Here is a 21,412-nt window from a genome sequence, read left to right on the forward strand (position 1 = left end):
ACTCACCAGGACATCAGTTCCAGTCTAGTTTAAGTGGAATCCATCCCAACAGAACAGCTCCCCCGTTTTCTCTAGGACTGGCGCCTGTGCCCATGAAGTGAAACCCTGCCTCTCACACTACTCTTTCAGCCTTGCATTTTAACCTTCTGTTTATTCTTATGCCAATTGGCTCAGATAACAATCCAGAGATTATTACCTTGAGGTTCTGAGGTTTAATTTGGACCCTAACTCCTCAAACTCCCACAGCAGAACGTCATTCCAGTATTCCTTATGTTGTTGATTCCTACGTGGACTACAATAACTGGATCCTTCCCCTCCCAATCCAAGTTCATGTCTAGTTGGGGTCTTTAACCCTGGCAACCGGCAGGCAATACAAAGTTCAGAGCTCCCAGTCACGGTTACAGAGAATAATATTTATTCCCCTAACTATACAGTCCTTGTTTGCTCATCCACCCTGCAGCCCTTGTTCTCATCCACAAAGGCAGCAAGAATTTTGTACCTGTTGGTTAAGGGCAAGAGATATGAGAATAGTGTGGGGAGGTGAAGTTGAGGCAAAGATCAGCCTTAACCTTTCTGAATGGTGGAGCCAGCTTAAGGGGCTGAATGGTCCACGCTTGCTCCTATTTCTTACATTCACCCCTCACCCTTCTCCTTCCTAGGGGGTATCAACACAACTTGTTTCATCTTTCCTGATAATTCTGCTACCAAGCATTCAAAATGTTGAAATTCAGTTTTATCCTCTCCTGAGATACAGACACCTGTTTTGTTATGGTGTTATAATCAGGAGTGGAATGGGTTTTGGGTGTTCACTAACTTTACTACACTGTTATGAAAGCAATTCACCAAGGTTCCTTCGAAAACATCTCCCAAGCCCACAACCTCCACCACCTAGAATAACAAAGGCATCCAGACATTGGGGAACGCCACCACCTGCAAGTTTCCTTTCAAGCCACACTCAATTCTAACTTGGAAAGATATTGCATTCTTTCATTGTTGCTGGGTAAAAGACCTAGAACCCCTGAGCTAGCAGTGCTTTCAGGACCACCACCACAACAACAACGTACATTTATATAACACCTTTAACAGCGATTCATCCCTAGGTGCTTCAGAGCAATGTTATCAAACAAAATTTGACACAGAACCACATGAGATGTTAGGACAGGTGGCCAAAATCTTGGTCAAGAGGTTGGTTTTAAGGAGTGTCTTAAATGAGGGAATCGAGTTAGAGAAGCCTAGACAGCTGAAGGCACAGCCACTAATGGTGGAGCGATTAAAATCAGAGATACATGGTGGGCCAAAATTGGAGAAACACAGCAATTTCTCAGAGTTATAGAGCTGAGGAGATTACAGAGATAAGGGAGAATATGGATGGATTTGAAGCAAGCATGAGAATTTTAAACAAAAATAAAAATTGCTGGTAAAACTCAGCAGGTCTGACAGCATCTGTGGAGAGAAAGACAGAGTTAACGTTTCGAGTCCATATGACTCTTCATCAGAACTCAAGAGAAATAGAAATGTGGTGAAATATAAACTGTTTAAGGGGGGTGGACAGGTGAAGCTGTCCAAGCGAGTCAATCCCACCCAGTAGATGACAGTGGAGTGATGTGGTGGACTGCAGTATTTGAAGAAGGCCACCACCTTCTCAAGGGCATTTAAAGTTGGGCAATAAATGCTGGCCTTGCCAACAACTCCCGTATCCCTGAATGTTTATTTTTGTAAAACAAAAATGTAATCATTGCTGATTCACAAGTAGCTCATGTTATATAGTCATTTGTACTGTAGGTAACGGTTAGGTGGTTCTGGTGTGTTTCCTGTTTCTCAGTGTGTGTGCTTCTTTTCCCACATGGGTGCAAGTCTGCCAGATTATTCCGATGTTCTTCTGGCTAGCCTCCCACCTTCTCTCTCTTCATGTAGCATTCTCGATTGATTGAAGGTTGCTAATCATGGTTCACAGCATATCATTATCTCTATCTCTAGCAGTCTTTCCATGATGCCATGGGGCAGGCCTCAAGAAATACCTCAGTCAGTATGGAGACTGGACCTGTGCCATCAGCTTTATTAAGCACCCCGCTCTTGATCAAATGAGCTAACCAGCCTTACGGCCTCCCACCTTACACCCTTCAAAAGCTTGAGCTCATCCAAAACTCTGCTGCCTGCATACTAACTTGCATCAAGTCCTTTCATCCATCACCCCTGTGCTCGCTGACCTGCATTGGGTCCCGGTCCAGCTATGCCTTTGTTTTAAAATTCGCAATCTTGTGTTCAAATCCTTCCATGGCCTCAGTCCTCGCTATTGCAGTTATTTCTACAAACTTCCCAGATATCTGCCTTCTTCCAATTCAGCCCTCTCATACATCCCCAATTTCAATTGCTCCCCATTGGTGATTGTGCCTTCAGCTGCCTAGACAGTACGGCCTGGAATTCCCTCCCTAAACCTCTCCACCTCTCTATCTCTCCCTTCTCCTTTAAGGCGTTTCTTAATACTCCACCTCTTTGACCAAAGTTTTGGTCAGTTGTCCCAATATCTCAATATGTGACTGTGTCAAATTTTATTTGATTATCCTGCTATGAAATGCTTTGAAAATGTTTAATATATTAAAGACATTATAAATACAAGATGTTGATGTATTAGATTCCATTTTTAAAGCATTGTTTCCTGTTGATTGTACTTAGGCTTTAAGGAAAAGACGTCAAACTGATTACTGGGGTCCCTGGGGAGAGTGGGGAGAGTGCAGCCGGATCTGTGGTATTGGTGTGACTTTCCGAGAGCGTCGCTGTTACTCTTATCGGTAAGTAACAAGGCTTTTTTGCACTCGTTTGGCAGTGAGACTACACAGTTCTCTTTACCATGTCCATATGCAGACAAGGTAAACTTAAAACCTTACCTATGAAAGCATTGAGTCCAGGACCATAGGAATTGCTAAAATGAGAAATAAAACAAGGTCCATCCATTTCTACAACCTGGTAGCCACATGATGTAATGATAATGGAGTTGTTGACTGATCATTGTAATCAATCTCCATCAATGAGTCTACAACAGACCCAGACATGAGGTGAGGAAAACCCCAGTAGTGGAGAGCTTCAGGTCCAAAGTTACCTGCTCCTCCCAAACAGGCTACACTCACCACATCATCCTTGATTTCTCAGATACTGGATCCCAAAATGTTATTTTCTGACTGAAACCTATATAATTTGTATTTGAATGAATCAGTACTAACCGTTCCCATTGTCTTCCAAGGGAGCCTGTTCCATAGATTATAAACACTGTTCATCCATTCTCCACTGGATATTACAATAGTTGATGGTAACATAAACTGTTCCTCTTCTAAGAACAAAACTCTCCATTTTCTTATGTCATCTTAGGTTCTGAGATCACAGCTGAGTAAAAATTACAGGTAACAAGGAGTAGAATATTGGGCTATGAGAAAAATAATTCCCAGGTTGTAACTTTCATGAAGTGAGATATATGAATCAGAGAATTATAAACTCATAGAATTGTACAGTACAGAAGGACGCCATTTGGCTCATTGTGCCTTTGCTGGCTCTTTGAAAGAGTCCTCCACAGGGTCACATTCTCTCACTCTTTCCACATTGCCCTGCAAATATTTCCCCTTGAACTGTATATCCAATTTCCTTTTGAAAGTTACCATTGAATCTGCTACCACTGCCCTTTCAGGAAATGCATTCCAGATCATAACAACTCTCTGTGTTTAAAAAAATCTCTTGTTGCCTCTGCTTCTTTTTGCCAATTATCTTAATTTAGTGAGTCCTGATTACTGTTCCTTGTGCCAGTGGAAACTAGTTCTCCTTATGTATACTCTCATGAGCCCTCACATCATGTGACATTACACATGGAATGTGTAGGAAATGTAACTGTCACATGCTGTGAGGGCTTATGAGAGTATACATAAGGAGAACTAGTTGTAATGAAAAAACAAAACATTAGTCAACCTTTTTATTCCAGTGGTTAAACCTAAGAAAACCTGCACCTTGGAGCCTTCCTGTTTCAGTCGGTTAACTTGTAGTTTTAGCAAAGTGACACAAGGCAACTGAGCATCAGCTTGAATGATGTTGAACACGTGCTGATAAAAGCATCACGCACTTTGTGCCAACCTGGTGTGCTAACTCAGGATGATGTTTCCTTAACTAGAAGTCTATAACAATTTTAAAAATCCAGAAATATCCATAACAGGGCTGTCCAAGTATTTTACGCAGCAATTACAGCACAGAAAAAGGCCATTTAATTCAGCTGCTCTGTAAGAAGATAAGAAATAGAAAAAGGAGAGGCTATGCTGCCTCTCAAGCCTGCTCCACCACTTAATAAGATCATGGCTGATCTACCTCAATTCCCATTTCTCACCCTATCCCCAAATCCCTTAATTCCCTACATGTGCAAAAATATATTGGCCCCTGTTTTGAATAAATCCATGACTGAGTATCCAGGGTCCTCTGGGGCAGAGAATTCTAAGATTCACAACCCTTTCAGTGAAGAAATTTCTCCTCATCTCAATCCTAACTGGCCAACCTGTGATATTGACACTATGGAGAAGTAAGTCAGCACAAAGACAGCAGCTCATCACTGAGTGTAGCTCATCACAGAGTGTGAACTTGGGAATTTGATGAGTAAAGAAATTTTAAGTGTTAAATTTAAGGGTTAATCTCTTTCTAAGATCTAGTCTAGTTTGCATTTGGAATTTAACTAGAATTTATTATTAAAGTTAAGTTTCTTTCAGCCTTAGTCAAGGATAAACAAGCTCCCGACAGGAGACGCAGCTGCAGTTAGTTAATTAGGTAGCTAGATTGATCTGGATTCTCTAGCCAGCAGTGCTGACTCACCTCTGTAGAATTTCAGCTAGTACCAATAGACCTGAATCTTCAGCTTGATGAGCGGGTAAAATGACGCACAGTGATGTCGGGCGGGTGCCCCAACGTCACTGCGCGTCATTTAGATTTTCATGTTTGGTGGGCGTGCAGCCCTGAACTGTCAAAGGCCTATTAGGCCATTTAAATATCAATTAAACTAATAAACTGAGCTGCCTGTCCAACCTTAAGGTTGACAGGCAGGCGAAGAACCAAGTTGGACTTTGCATTTTTCATGGAACCTCATCCACGGGTGGGATGAGGTTTCCTGAAGGGTTTATAAATTAAATTAATTTTTTCAGTAATGTTCATTGACATGCCCCAGCTTATGACACTGTCACATGAGGGGACATGCCTTAAAATGTTTTCTTTCCTTCATTAAAATTTTGGGAACTTCAACTAATCTCCCTGAGGTAGCTCCGTGCCTCAGGGAGATTTTGGCGCTCTTTTGCGCACATGCACGAAAGAGCACAGGCCCTGACTCAGGGAACCACCCGCCCCCTCCCCCTCTGCCTGCACAAGGAGCGCTCAGCGCTTCCGGGCGCACATCATGCTGGGCGGGCCATAATTGGCCTGCCCACGTAAAGAAGCAGCGCGGACCCTATCGGAGGCGTCGATTGGGTCTGTGCCCGCCCCTCACAACCCCTCCGATGGGGGGAAAGTTCTCAAAGTAAGACAGCACCAAACTCATCACTGAGTGCAACTTGTCACACAGCATGAACTTGGGAATTTATAATTACGGGAGTAAGGGAATTACTCCCAGACTGTGTCCCAGGCTGCTGAGGGAGGCAAGGGAGGAGATCGCAGGGGCTCTGACCCAAATCTTTAATTCCTCTCTGGCCACGGGGGAGGTGCCAGAGGACTGGAAAATAGCTAATGTGGTTCCGCTATTTAAGAAGGGTTGTAGATATAAGCCAGGGAACTACAGACTAGTGAGTCTCACGTCAGTGGTAGGGAAATTATTGGAGAAAATTCTGAAGAAGAGAATCTATCTCCACTTGGAGAGGCAAGGTTTGATCAGGGATAGTCAGGATGGCTTTGTCAGAGGGAGGTCATGCCTAACAAATTTGATTGAATTTTTTGAGGCGGTGACCAGGAGTGTAGATGAGGGTAGTGCAGTTGATGTAGTTTACATGGATTTCAGCAAAGCCTTTTACAAGGTCCTACATAGAGACTTATAAAGATGGCAAATGCACATGGGATACAGGGTAATTTGATAAAGTGGATTCAAAATTGGCTTAGTTGTAGAAGACAGAGGGTGATGACAAAAGGCTGCTTTAGTGACTGGAAGCCGTGTCCAGTGGCGTACCACAGGGATCTGTGCTGGGTCCCCTATTATTAGTCATTTATATAAACAACATAGATGACTATGCCTCTTCTGCCCTGTGTTATTCTGTGATTCTGTGAATTTGGTGCAGTGATGGAAGAGAGAAGCAGGTTGGTGAGTATTTTGCTCATTTGTCTTACAATTATTGCTGAATTATCCAAGTTTTGAAAGATTTTATTAGTAGTAGTGAGGTTTACTAGTAATAGTCAAGCTGATTGGGATTGTTAGGGTTAATTAATTATAAATTAATTAAGAAAATAACAAATCAATTAAAACATAATAAATATGGCAGGGCGGGTGAAGTGTTGAGACTGGAATTCTTGGATACCACTGTGATGCAGGGCAAACATCTCTGCAGTAAGTGTCAGCAGCTTGAGGAGCTTTGACTTGTCATTGAGCTGGAGGCTGATCTGCAGACACTGTAATACAACAGAGAGGGGTAAAGTCACCTGGACAATTTCTTCCAGGAGATGGTCAGACCCCTTATGTTAGGGTCTTCTGATTTGATCAGTGATCAGGGACAGGAGGGTGTGACTGCGAGTGAGGCAGGTAAGAAAATCACAAGGGTAGAAGTGGAGAAGCCACAACCCTTGTAGCGGTTCAAGAAGGCAGCTCACCACCACCTTCTCAAGAGCAATTAGGGATGGGCAATAAATGCTGGCCTAGCCAGCGACACCCACATCCCATGAGTGAGTAAAAAAAGGGCAGAAAATCCAGGAAGAAATAAATGGGGTGTGTAAGAAAGGTACTGCAATAATCACGGGTGACTTTAATCTACATGTAGATTGGACAAATCAGATTGAAGAAGATAGCCTGGAAAGTGAGTTCATAGAGTTATGAGGGACAGTTTTTTTGAGCAGTACATTTTAGAGCCAACCAGGGAGCAGGCTATTCTAGACCTGGGAATGAGACAGGATTAATCAATGACCTTATGGTAAAGGAGCTTTTGGGCAACAGCAATCATAGTATAATAGAATTTCATGTTCAGTTTGAAGGGGTAAAGTGTGGGTCTAAGACCAGCATATTAAACCTGAAAGAAGGTATTTATGAGGGTATGAAAGCACAGCCAGCTAATGTGAACTGGGAAACTAGTTTAAAAGATAGGACAATAGAGATGAAATTATAGACTTTTAAGGAGATATTTAATAACTCTCAGCAAAGATTTACCCCAGTGAGAAAGAAAGACTCTTTGAGAAGGATGCATCATCTGTGGCTGTATAAAGAAGTTAAAGATAGTATCAGATTGAAAGAAACAATGTACAAATCTGCAAAGATTAGTGGTAGGTCAGCTGATTGGTCAGGTTTTAAGAACCAGCAAAGGATCACTAAAATAATAATAGAAGGAAGAAAGTTGAGTCTGAGAGAAAGTTGGCTAGCAATATAAAAATAGATGGTAACAATTTCAACAAATATTTAAACAGGAAAAGAGTATCCAAAGCTAGTGTTGGCTCTCTAGAGAGAGAGCCTGGGGAATTGATAATGGAAAACAAGGAAATGGCAGAGGTGTTGAACAGGTATTTTGTATCTGTCGTCACTGTAGAAGACTTTGAAAACTTCTCAAAGATACTTGAAAATCAAAAGGCGAATGGGAGGGAGGAATTTAAAACAAAAGGTGCTGGGAAAGCTATTGGACCTAAAGGCTGACAAGTCCCCAGAACCAGATGGTCTGCACCCTAGGATTTTAAAAGAAGCGACTGCAGAGATAATAGAGGCATTGGTTATAATCTTCCAAAATTCCTTAGATTCTGGAAGGGGTTTGAAAAATAGTTAATCTAACACCTTTATTCAAGGGAGGAGGGAGACCGAAAGCTGAAAACTGCAGACCAGTTAGCCTATCATCTGTCATAGAGAAATTGCTAGAATCCATTATCTAAACTAGGTTACGGCAGGATACTTAGAAAATCATAATTTGAACAGGCACAGACAACATGGGTTTGTGAAAGAGAAATCATGTTTAACTAATTTATCAGAGTTTTTTGAGGGAAACTAGTAGATGTGGATTTCCAAAAGGCGTTTGATAAGGTGCCACATCAAAGATTACTACACAAGATAAGAGAACATGGTATAGGGGATAACATATTACAATGGACAAAGGATTAGTTAGCTAACAGGGAACAGAGTAGGGATAAATGGTCTTTTTCAGCTTGGCAAGCTGTAACTAGTCAAGTGCCACAGGGATCAGTGCTGGGGGCCTCAACTATTTACAATCTACATCAATGATTTGGATGATGGGATGGAATGTCTGGTAGCTAAATTTGCCAATGACACCAATGTAGGCAGGAAAGTACGTTGCCCAGAGGAGGTAGAGAGTCTGCAAAAGGACTTAACCTTTAAGGTTAAGTGAGCAGGCACAAATTTGGCAGATGGGGTGTAATGTAGGAAAATGTGAACTTGTCCACTTTGGCAGGCAGAATGGAAAAGCAGTATACTATTTACATGGAGAGAGATTGCAGAACACAGTAGTACAAAGGGATCTGGTTATCCTGGTACATGAATCACAAAAAGTTAGTATGCAGGTATAGCAAGTGATTTGGAAAGCAAATGGAATGTGGCATTTATTGCAAGGGGAATGGAATATAAAAGTAGGGAAGTTTTACTGCAGCTGTACAGGACATTGGTGGGACCACATCTGGAGTACTGTTTTGGTCTCCTTATTTGACAAAGACACATAATTGTGTTAGAAGCAGTATAGAGAAGGTTCACTCAACTTGTTCCTGGGATGAAAGAGTTATCCTAAGAAGAAAGGTTGAACAGGCTGGGCCTATACCCATTGGAATTTAGAAGAATGAGAGGTGATCTTATTGAAACATATAAGATTCTGATGGGACTTGAAAGGGTGGATGCTGAAAGGATGTTTCACCTTGTGGCTAGAATGAGGGGAAACAGTTTAAGTAGAAGAGGTCTCCCTTTTAAGACTGAGATGAGGAGAATTTTTTTCTCTAAGGGTAGTTAGTATGTGGAATTCTGCTCCCCAGAAAGCAGTGGAGGAAGGGTCATTGAATTTATTCAAGGCTGAGTTAGACAGATTTTTAATAGACAAGGGAGTCAAGTGTTATGGCGGGGCAGATGAGAAAGAGGAGTTGAGACCACAACCAGATCAGCCATGATCTTATTGAATGGTGGAGCAGGCTCCAAGAGTCGAATGGCCTACTCCTGTTCCTAAATCCTAAATCCCTATGGCCTGGATTATCACTTGAGGCGAGTGTGCAGGGGAGGGAACTTTCCTGGCTCACTGCACCCGCCTTGGGAAAAAATGCCCCACATGGTAGAAACATCATTCCGGTGGAGTGGGTATGGGATGGAGTTGGCCAGCTCACACCTGAATGCTGATCGGAGATGGCCACAGGGTCTGCTGAGTGCTGGGATGGGTTGTTTAAAAGGCCCACTTCAGTCATCTAGGACTTCAACCTAGTTGTTTTCTTAAACATTATGCCCTCTAGCTCTCACTGCTCACACTCCCCCACCGCCCCAATTCCACCATACTCCAAATACCCATACATGCAATTCATGCCGCCTCATGTTCCCATCCTCCACTAATGGCCCCATGCCCTTTGTGACAACCCATGTCTCCCCAACCCACCCCCATGGCCCTTTTTAACCCCTATGCCAGCTTACTGCTTATTCATGACCCCCACCCATCCCCATGGCCTCTTATGGCCCCATGCCAACTTAATGACAACTCATGTTCCCCACCTATCACCCTTTGCCCTTATGTTCCACATGTCAACTGACTCAGTATCCACAATGGGCTGACCTCAGGTGCCATACTGAGATGAAATAATAGAGAGTTCTCAGTACCTATTATAGGCTTCACTATGTAAAAAACATTCATTTGCGAAAGCTCATTCAATACATTTGAATCCCTTATGAAAACAAACATCTGTATTCATGACTCCACATCAAAGACTGCTAATCCTTTACTAAGCTCTTTGAGCTATCAATCAAGCTGTGAACTTAGAGCCAATGATGTCCACATTCCTTGAAAGAATTTAAAAAGTGTTGGAGTCATGAATTTATGGAGTTAACATAAATGCTGTTGAGGGATGGATAAGGTCTGTTTAAGTGTCATAATCTGAAGTTTTTTTAAATCCCCAATCCTTTAAACCTGAAAGAAGTTGAAACTTTCAGTTAGAGTTAAAACTCCCTCCTGCTGGACTCCTTTGATTGGCAGGCCATCTGGCATGGGTTAGAAACATAGAAAACATAGAAAAATAGATGTAGGAGTAGGTAATTCGGCCCCTCGAGCCTGCTCTGCCATTCAATATGATCGTGGCTGATCCTCTATCTCAATGCCATAATCCTGCTCTCTCCCCATACCCCTTGATGCCTTTAGAGTCTAGAAATCTATCTATTTTCTTCTTTAAAAAAGCCAATACCATCTTCCTGCAATTTCAATGGCTGACATTTGTCACTATGAATGCTTGGCTGAGTTTCAAGAGTTATAAAAGCACTTTTCCTAGTTGGGGGGGGGCTGAGTTCAAATTCTGATTGAGTTTAAAGAGGCTATTAAATGATTAGCTGTCTTTTTGGTAATAGAAGGTTTTTTTTCATAACAGATTGAATACTTGGGCAGATTTAAAATCTTTGAATGAGTTTCATGAATTGGAGTATTTTCAGTGTCAAGTTTATATGAATGAGAGCTGTATTAGATTGTTAGTTTATATTTTTTTCATCTCCACATGATTCCTGAGGTCTGCCCATGATGGATACTGGGTGAGTGCCTATGGAGGTAGTATGGGGGTATGAGGTGTCATGGGGGTAGTTGGGTCAGGGGCATTATTTCCTCTCAGCTGTATGCCTGCTTGGCCGCACAACAGCCCCTCAAGTGCCGCGAATTTAATTATTGCAGCTGCGCACATCCTAATGATTAAATGATATTTAATACCACTCTAGCCCACAAGCAAAGAATTGGTAGACTGGCTCACGAGAGAAAATTAACGGATGAGACTCAAGCCTGACATAGTTAATCAGGTGAAATTAACAACCGAGGTTCACTTTTGTTGATTCCTGGGGCGTGAAGCAATGTCAGCCTCTGACACTATGTCAGTGTCTTTCCTGTAGTCCACTCATTGCTTTCCTCCTGCTCATTGCTTCTCTCCTACTTACCGCTTCCCTCCCACTTGTCGCCTTCCTGCCACTCACCGCTTCACTCCTTGACCCTCCCGCTTACCTTTTCCCTCCACAACCTCCTACTCGCCATCTTCCTTCCTGAACCTCTCAGTCGCTGCCTCCCTTCCCAACTGTCCTGCTCACAGCCCCTCTCGCTCCCATGCTTGCTTCCTCTCGCTTGCTGCCCCCCTCCCAAGCCCTTGTTAACAGCAAGAGTTCCGGAGAGGGAAGCGGTGAGCATGAGGGTTGGGGAGGGAAACAGCGAGTGTGAGGGTCGGGGAGGGAAACGGCGAGTATGAGGGTCAGGGAGGGAAATGGTGAGTGTGAGGGTCAGGGAGGGAAACGGCGAGTGTGAGGGTCGAGGAGGGAAGCGGTGAGTGTGAGGGTCGAGGAGGGAAACGGCGAGCGTGAGGGTCGGGGAGGGAAACGGCGAGTGTGAGGGTCGGGGAGGGAAACGGCGAGTGTGAGGGTCGGGGAGGGAAACGGCAAGTGTGAGGGTTGGGGAGGGCCACTTGTGGGCCTGAATTGGGGCAAGGGCAGGCCTTGCCCACCCCGGTGTAAGGTCACTGAGAGGTGAGGTCAGGTGGAAACCCAGTGGGAAGCCCATTTGTTCTGTTTGACATTCCAACCCCCCTCCCCACTCCCCGGAGTGTGAAATTCAGGCCTATGTGGTAGTGAAGTCCACATTCTAAACACTCTGTGGACAAACAATTTTCTCCTGAATTCCTGCTTTATTAGTAACTCTTATATTTATGGCATTTATGGCCTGGTCTCTCCCACAAGTGGAAACATTTTCTCTACATCTACTTACTGAACTCCTTCATTATTTTAAAGACCTCTTTAAAGTCACAGCTAGACCTTCTCTTTTATAAAGAAAAGTGTCCCAGCCTATTCAACCTTTCCTGATAGTTGTAACCTCTCAGTTCTGGTATCATCCTCATGAATCTTTCTTGCACCTTCATCAATGCTTCTACATTTTTTCCATAATTTGTTTGTTATCTAGGTGTATAAGGGCCGATATAAATCCATGTTCCCTTTAATTTGGATAAATCTCTGTTAGCACAGATTAACATGAAGGTTGGAGTCATATCTAGCACAAAGGAAGATGGTTGTGGTTATTGGAGGGCAATCATCTCAGTCCCAAGATATTGCGACAGGAGTTTCTCAGGGTAGTGTCTTAGGACTAACCACCTTCAGCTGCTTCATCAACAACCTTCCCTCCATCATAAGGACAGAAGTGGGGATGTTCGCTGTTAATTGCACAACGTTCAGCATCTTCATGATGCCTCAGATGCTGAAGCAGTCCATGCACATTGCAGCATGACCTGGACAATATCCAGGCTTGGGCTAATAATTGGTAAGTGACATTTGTGCCACATAAGTGCCAGGCAATGACAACCTCCAACAAGAGAGAATCCAATCATCTCCCCTTGACTTTCAATGGCATTAACATCGCTGAATCCCCCACTATCAACATCCTGGAGGTTACCATTGACCAGAAACTGAGTTGGACCAGCCATATAAATACTGTGGCTACAAGAGTAGTTTAGAGGCTGGGAATTCTGCAGAGAGTAACTCACCTCCTGACTCCCCAAAGCCTGTCCACCATCGACAAGGCACGTGTGAGCAGTGTGATGGAATACTCTCCATTTGCCTGGATGAGTGCAGCTCCAACAGCACTCAAGAAGCTTGGCATCATCCAGGCCCACTTGATTGGCACTCCATCCACCAATTTAAACATTCACTCCCTCCACCACCGATGCACAGTACTATCTACAAGATGCATTGCAACAACTCACAAAGGCTCCTTCAACAGCACCTTCCAAACCCGCAGGCTTGACCACCTAGAAGATCAAGGGAAACAGACATATGGGAACACCACCACTGAAAGTTCCCCTCCAAGTCACACAACATCCTGACTTGGAAATATATCGCTGTTCCTTCACTGTTGCTGGGTCAAAATCCTGGAATTCCCTCTCTAACAGTAATGTGTGTATTTCTCCATTACATGGACCTCAGCGGTTCAAGAAGGTGGCTAATCACCACCTCAAAGGCAATTAGGGATGGGCAATAAAGATGCCGGCTTAGCCAGCAACACCCATGTCTCATGAAAGAACAATAAATAAAAGATCTCCATGTTCTGATATAGAACTTTCCTTGTAAATAATGAGTAAAGGGATTGCAACTAATAATAAACAACAAAGAAATGTCAACAGAAACAGGACTGTGTCACTGCATTGTTGATGGCTGTATTTACTGGATGTGAGGGTAGCACAAGATCCACAGTCCTCAGTTTAGACGCCAACCCCACATATTCAGTATAGACCATGGGAAATATTTACTATATATCGTAACTTGATGTAGAGCTCTGTGAATTGGTAGCTCTGTCTACAGCCATCTTAGCCCTAAGCTCTGAAATTCCCTCCCTGAATCCCTGCACCATTCTTTCCTCTTTTAAGACACTCCTCAAAACCAAGCCTTTGGCCTTCTGCCTTACTATTGCATTTTGTGGCTTAGAGTTAAATTTTGTCTGATAATATTCCTGTCAAGCACCTTGGAACATTTCACTATGTTAAAGGTGCTACACAAATACAACGTGTTGTTTGAAATAGTAAATATTCAGCAAACATTGGCATTTGTTCATTGGTGCTGATTTTTTAATGCATATTTTCTTTGGGCCACATTTCAACAGGAAGTTCTGTTTTTTAAAACATTTCCAGGAATATGTGTAAAACAACTCAGAGTACTTGTATATTTGAACTTTAGACCTTTTCTTGAGCTAAGTTTCAGTTGACTAAACTATTTTCAAGTAGTTATTTCAACACAGACTTATTTACATCCAGGGCCAAATGCCTCAAGAAATCAACGATGACTGGAGAAATTATTTGAGTGAGAATGACAGCAAATTACTGGGCCTGATATTGGCCAAGATCTCCCAGTCTCCGGATCATTGGAGACTGGATGTATGACTGAGATGCAGTTCACAGGACCCTGTGGAAGTCCTGACGCGTGGACCTCTGTGGAAATTGCCTGGGAAGTTTCAATTTCCCTGCTGCCCAGGATGCTTCATGAATGTCACTTGGGGCAGTTCCATGGGACTCACCTGAATAGTTATCCTGGAAATGTTAGACAGGTTAAACCTAGTTTAACATCTAGGTAACTACACAATCCCCAATCACTTGCACTGAACCCCGACTACCCCTTTGACCTGACCCGACTGCATCCCCAACCATCTGACTACCCTCCCGACCCGAATACACCCCGAACCGCCTGACTACCCTCCTGACCTGACTAATCCCCTGACCCGACCTGACTACCCTCCCGACCTGACTAACCCCCCAACCTGACTACCGTCCCAGCTCAACTAACCACAAACGCCCCTACCACACACCCACCTAACCCAAATAGCCACTAACATCACCCACTTACTCACTTACCCACCTCATTCACTTACCCATCTCACCCACTTACCCCCTACCCACCTCACCTAACTTACCTACCTCACTCACCCACCCATTCATACATTCACCCATTCACTAACATTCAAACTGGACCTTTAAACTTGCCATACGGCAGCTAGTTCTGTAAAAAGAGGGAGTGTCTTTTGCGCTGACCCACTTTGCAGGTCTCTGTGTGGATTCCTGCACCGAGCGAGTTCGTCAGGATGCTGCATCAGAAGTTAGTCCCTTTAAACATAACCAGGTAAGTGCACAGTTTTCTGACTGACCAGCATTGGACCCAGCAGTTCCAATGCTGATCAGAAGATTTGTTGGCGATGGAGTTGCATTGCTGGTTAAAGAGGAAATTAACGCAATAGTGAGGAAAGATATTAGCTCCGACGATGTGGAATCCGTATGGGTAGAGCTGAGAAACACTAAGAGGCAAAAAACGTTAGTGGGGGTTGTATATAGATCCCCAAACTGTAGTGATGATGTTGGGAGTGGCATTAAACAGGAAATTAGAGACGCACGTAATAAAGGAGCATCTGTAATTATGGGTGACTTTAATATGCATATAGATTGGGCAAATCAAATTGGTAACAATACCATAGAGGAGGAATTCCCGGAGTGTATACGGGATGTTTTTCTGGACCAATACATTGAGGAACCAACAAGAGAACAGGCCATCCTCGACTGGGTATTGTGTAATGAGAAAGGAATAATTGGCAATCTAGTTGTGTGAGGCCCCTTGGGGATGAGCGACCATAATATAATAGAATTCTTCATCAAGATGGAGAGTGACGTAGTTGATTCTGAGACTTGGGTCCTGAATCTTAATAAAGGAAACTACAATGGTGTGAGGCATGAGTTGGCTATGATAGATTGGGAAACGTTACTTAAAGGGATGACGGTAGATAGGCAATGGCAAACATTCAAAGACCACATGGGTGAACTGCAACAATTGTTTATTCCTGTCTGGTGCAAAAGTAAAACAGGAGCGTTCACTAAACCATGGCTTACAAGGGAAATTAGAGATAGTATTAGATGCAAGGAAGAGGCATTCAAATTGGCCAGAAAAAACAACAGACCTGAGGATTGGGAACAGTTTAGAATTCAGCAAAGGAGTACCAAGGGATTGATTAAGAAGGGGAAAATGGAATACGAGAGTAAGCTTGCAGGGAACATAAAAACTGACTATAAAAGTTTCTATAGGTATGTGAAGAGAAAAAGATTGGTGAAGACAAATGTAGGTCCCTTACAGTCAGAAACAGGGGAATTTATAATGGGGAACAAAAAAATGGCTGACCAACTAAATACATACTTTGGTTCTGTCTTCACAAAGGAGGACATAATAACATACCAGAAATGTTGGGGAACACAGGGTTTAGTGAGAGAGAGGAACTGAAAGAAATCTGTATTAGTAGGGAAATGGTGTTGGGGAAATTGATGGGATTGAAGGCCGATAAATTCCCGGGGCCTGATAATCTACATCCCAGAGTACTTAAGGAAGTGGCCCTAGAAATAGTGGATGCATTGGTGGTCATCTTCCGAGATTCTATAGACTCTGGAACAGTTCCCACAGATTGGAGGGTGGCTAATGTAACCCCACTATTTAAAAAAGGAGGCAGAAAGAAAACAGGGAATGATAGACCAGTCAACCTGACGTCGGTAGTGGGGAAAATTCTAGAATCCATTATAAAAGATTTAGTAGCTGAGCACGTGGAAAACAGTGGCAGAATTGGACAGAGTCAGCATGGATTTACGAAAGGGAAATCATGCTTGACAAATCTACTGGAATTTTTCGAGGATGTAACTAGTAGAGTTGATGAGGGGGAGCCAGTGGATGTGATTTATTTGGACTTTCAGAAAGCCTTCGACAAAGTCCCACATAAGAGATTGGCGTGTAAAATTAAAGCACATGGGATTTGGGGTAGTGTATTGAGATGAGGGATAGTCAGCATGGCTTTGTCAGAGGGAGGCCGTGCCTAACAAATTTGATTCAATTTTTTGAGGAGGTGACCAGGTGTGTAGATGAGGGTAGTGTAGTTGATGTAGTTTATATGGATTTCAGCAAAGTCTTTGACAAGGTCCCACATGGGAGACTTATAAAGAAGACAAATGCACATGGGATACAGGGTAATTTGATAAGGTGGATTCAAAATCGGCTTAGTTGTAGGAGGCAGAGAGTGATGAGAGAAGGATGCTTTAGTGACTGGAAGCCAGTGTCCAGTGGTGTACCACAGGGATCTGTGCTGGGCCCCCTATTATTTGTCATTTATATGAATGACATAGATGACTATATGGGGGGTAGGATTAGTAAGTTTGCGGATGACACAAAGATTGGCCAGGTGGTTAACAGTGAGGTTGAGTGTCTTGGCCTACTGGAAGATATAGATGGAATGGTCAAATGGGCAGATAAGTGGCATATGGAATTTAACCCTGAAAAGTGTGAGGTGATACACTTTGGAAGGAGTAATTTGATAAGGAAGTATTCAATGAACGGCATGGCACTGGGAAGTTCTGAGGAACAATGAGACCTTGGCGTGTGTGTCCATAGATCTCTAAAGGCGGAGGGGCACATTAGTGGGGTGGTGAAAAAGGCATATGGGACACTTGCCTTTATCAATCGAGGCATAGATTACAAAAGTAGGGAGGTCATGTTGGAGTTGTATAGAACCTTGGTGAGGCCACAGCTGGAGTACTGTGTGCAGTTCTGGTCACCACATAGGAAGGATGTGATTGCACTGGAGGGGGTGCAGAGGAGATTCACCAGGATGTTGCCTGGGATGAAACATTTATATTATGAAGAGAGGTTGGATAGACTTGGGTTGTGTTCATTGGTGCAGAGAAGACTGAGGGGCGACCTGATCGAGGTGTACAAGATTATGAGGGGCATGGACAGGGTGGATAGGGAGCAGCTGTTCCCCTTCGTTGAAGTGTCAGTCACAAGGGGGCATAAGTTCAAGGTGAGGGGCAGGAGGTTTATGGGGAATGTGAGGAAAAACTGTTTTACCCAGAAGGTGGTAACAGTCTGGAATGCACTGCCTGGGAGGGCGGTGGAGGCAGGTTGCTTCACATCCTTTAAAAAGCACCTGGATGAGCACTTGGCACATCTTAACATTCAAGGCTATGGGCCAAGTGCTGGTAAATGGGATTAGGTAGGTAGGTCAGGTGTTTCTCACATATTGGTGCAGACTCGATGGGCTGAAGGGCCTCTTCTGCACTGTGATTCTCTGATTCTGTGATGGATAGAAAACTGGTTGGCAGACAGGAAACAAAGAGTAGGAATAAAGGGGTCTTTTTCCGAATGGCAGGCAGTGACTAGTGGGGTACCACAGGGATCGGTGCTGGGACCCCAGTTATTCACAATATATATGAATGATTTAGATGAGGGAATTAAATGTAATAACTCCAAGTTTGCAGATGATACAAAGCTGGATGGGAGGGTGAGCTGTGAGGAGGATGCAGAGATGCTTCAGTGTGATTTGGACAAGCTGAGTGAGTGGGTAAATGCATGGCAGATGCAGTATAATTTGGATAAATGTGAGGTTATCCATTTTGGTATCAAAAACAGGGAGGCAGATTATTATCTGAAAGGCTATAAATTGAGAGAGGGGAATGTGCAACGAGACCTGGGTGTCCTTGTACACCAGTCGCTGAAGGTAAGCATGCAGGTGCAGCAGGTGGTAAAGAAGGCAAATGGTATGTTGGCCTTCATAGCCAGAGGATTCGAGTACAGGAACAGGGATGTCTTGCTGCAATTGTATGGGGCCTTAGTGAGACCACACCTGGAATATTATGTGCAGTTTTGGTCTCCTTATCTGAGGAAGGGTGTACTTGCTATAGAGGGAGTGCAGCGAAGGTTTACCCGACTGATTCCTGGGATGGCGGGACTGACATATGAGGAGAGATTGAGTCGATTAGGATTATATTCGCTGGAGTTCAGAAGAATGAGGGGGGATCTCATAGAAACCTATAAAATTCTAACAGGACTAGACAGGGTAGATGCAGGAAGGATGTTCCTGATGGTGGGGGAGTCCAGAACCAGGGGTCACAGTCTGAGGATATGGGGTAGACCATTTAGGACTGAGATGAGGAGAAATTTCTTCACCCAGAGAGTGGTGAGCCTGTGGAATTTGTTACCACAGAAAGTAGTTGAGACCAAAACATTGCATGCTTTCAAGAAGGCGTTAGATATAGCTCTTGGGGCGAAAGGGATCAAAGGGTATGGGAAGAAAGCGGGAGCAGGCTATTGAGTTGGATGGTCAGCCATGATCATAATGAATGGTGGAGCAGGCTCGAAGGGCCGAATGGCCTACTCCTGCTCCTAGTTTCTATGTTTCTATGTTACTCTGACTTGAAGTTATGTTTACTGACAGTTTGCCTATATGACCTTAAAGAAAGAAGCCAGATAAGCATCATACTTGTACAACGGACTGTAGGCTATATGTCGGTAATACCGTGATAAGTCCAAATAAACTGTGATTAGTAATTAGAGAACATTAAAGGAACCAAGGAATGAATGAAATAAAGAAAGAACTTGCATTTATATAGTACCTTTCACAACCTTGAGATGCCCTGAAGTGTTTCACAGCCAATGAAATATTTTTAAAGCGTAGACACTGTTGTAATGTAGGTAACATGGCAGCCAATTTGCACACAGCAAACTCCCACAAGCAGCAATGTGATAATCGCCAGATAACCTACTTTAATAAAGTTGGATGAGAGATAAATATTGGCCAGGACACCTGAGTAAACTCCCCTGCTCTTAGAAATCTTGCCATGGGATCTTTTACATCCATCTGAGAGGGCAAACAGGACCATGGTTTAACATCTCATTTAGAAGACAAGACCTTTGACAGTGCAGCACTCCCTCAGTTTTGCACTGGAGTTTCAGTCTAGATTATTGGCTTAAGTCTTCAGAGTGGGTGGCGAGTTAGTGCTAAATTCAAATGCTTACATGGCATTCAACAGGGCATTGTTGAATGGAAAAATAAAATAGATTTTGTTAAGCTGTTGTGAACATTACTTCAAATAGTTGGGAGGATTGCTGCTTATATCAGTGGTTTTGATGCAGTAGATGTAACCTGGTTCCTTGCTTTTAAAATAATAACAACCTGTGACTAATGGAAAACAATAATTCTTGTAGGTCACTGTGCAGAGTTCAAACATAGCATGGTTCATTTACTTAAACTGTGTCTGACGCATTCTCTTTCTAACAGGTAATGGAAACTTTAAGCAAAACTGCTTTTAGTGAATAGTCTTTTGAAGCATTAATGTATTTGTTCTGATGAAAGTGTACCAAAAAAAATGCGCATCTTTATCTGACTTTAGAAAATCATGTCAACACTTAATCTGATTCCAGATCAAACACTGGAACTTCAAGTTCTATTAGCTGAGGGCTTGGGATCTGATTTTCAGCCAACCAGAGGCTGCCCACTCCTCCCCCACTCCCTCCTCCCATTCTTTTTGGATATCCAAGAAGCTTTGGAAAGTGGGTAAAATTAGTATCGGTGTCAGCCATGGCTCAGTGGTAGCACTCTCACCTCGGAATCAGGGGATCACAAGTTCAAGTCCTACTCCAAATTCTTGAACAAGTCTCAAGGCTGGCGTTCCAATGCAGTACTGAGGGAGTGCTGCACGATCAGAGGTCTTTAAAATGGGATGTTAAATGGAAGCCCTGTGTGACCTTTCAGGTGGGATTAAAAGATATCATGGCACTTTTGTGAAGAAGAGTAAGGGAGTTTATTAAACAACTTAAATAAAAACCAGGAAATTCTAGAAGAACTCAGCAGGTCTGGCAGCATCTGTGGAGAGAGAAACAGAGTTAACGTTTCGAGTCCGTATGACTTCTTCAGAGCTGAAGAGAGGTAGAAATGTGAGGATTTTATGCTACTGAAGAGAGGGGGTGGAGTAAAATAGCGGGACAGGTTGGAGCTCAGGAGAGATTAAATGACAAAGATGTCATGGACACAAGACAAAGGGAGTGGTAATGATAGCAGGTTAAAGTAGGTTAGCAGGTTAATAGTGGCATAAAGGTCAGATAGCAGAATGTGTTAATAGCAGAATAAGGTTTCTGAAAGCAAAACATGACAGCAAGTTACAGACTGGCCCTTAGAGTAGGGGAGGGTGCATGGTCTGAAGTTGTTGAACTCAATGAAGTTCAGACTGCTGTAAAGTGCCTAATCGGAAGATGAGGTGCTGTTCCTCCAGTTTACTTTGAGCTTCACTGGAACATTGCAACAGGCAAAGGATGGACATGTGGGCATAAGAGCAGGGTGGTGTGTTGACATGGCAAGCGACAGGAAGGCCTGGGTCATGCTTGCGGACAGACTGAAGGTGTTCCACAAAGCGGTCACCCAGTCTGCATTTAGTCTCCCCAACGTAGAGGAGACTTCATTAGGAGCAGCAAATACAGTACAATAAATTGAAGGAGGTGCAAGTGAAGCACTGGGTGTCCCGGAGGAAACGGTCCCTACGGAATGCCGACCAGGGGTGAAGGGAAGATGTGTTTGGTGGCGGCATCATGCTGGAGTTGGCGGAAATGGCAGCAGATGATCCTTTGAACACGGAGACTGGTGGGGTGGAAAGTGAGTAGTTTCCAGTACATGCAAATGCATCACACTGCGAGCCCAACTGACAATCTTAAATTGGTTGTCATGGTAATTGTTAGCAC

General features: G+C 43.5%; 1 protein-coding gene across 1 annotated transcript in view; it reads left to right on the forward strand.

The window, feature by feature from the left end:
- Window positions 1-21,412, forward strand: part of LOC144674543 (papilin-like) — a 163,118-nt gene that overhangs the window by 17,368 nt on the left and 124,338 nt on the right. The window contains exon 2 of the mRNA XM_078535844.1: window positions 2,674-2,789. Within this exon, the coding sequence (XP_078391970.1) occupies window positions 2,674-2,789 (116 nt within the window). The remainder of the gene's footprint in view (window positions 1-2,673; window positions 2,790-21,412) is intronic.

Source organism: Cetorhinus maximus, unplaced genomic scaffold (assembly GCF_964194155.1).
Source record: "Cetorhinus maximus unplaced genomic scaffold, sCetMax3.hap1.1 HAP1_SCAFFOLD_694, whole genome shotgun sequence".
NCBI lineage: Eukaryota > Metazoa > Chordata > Chondrichthyes > Lamniformes > Cetorhinidae > Cetorhinus > Cetorhinus maximus.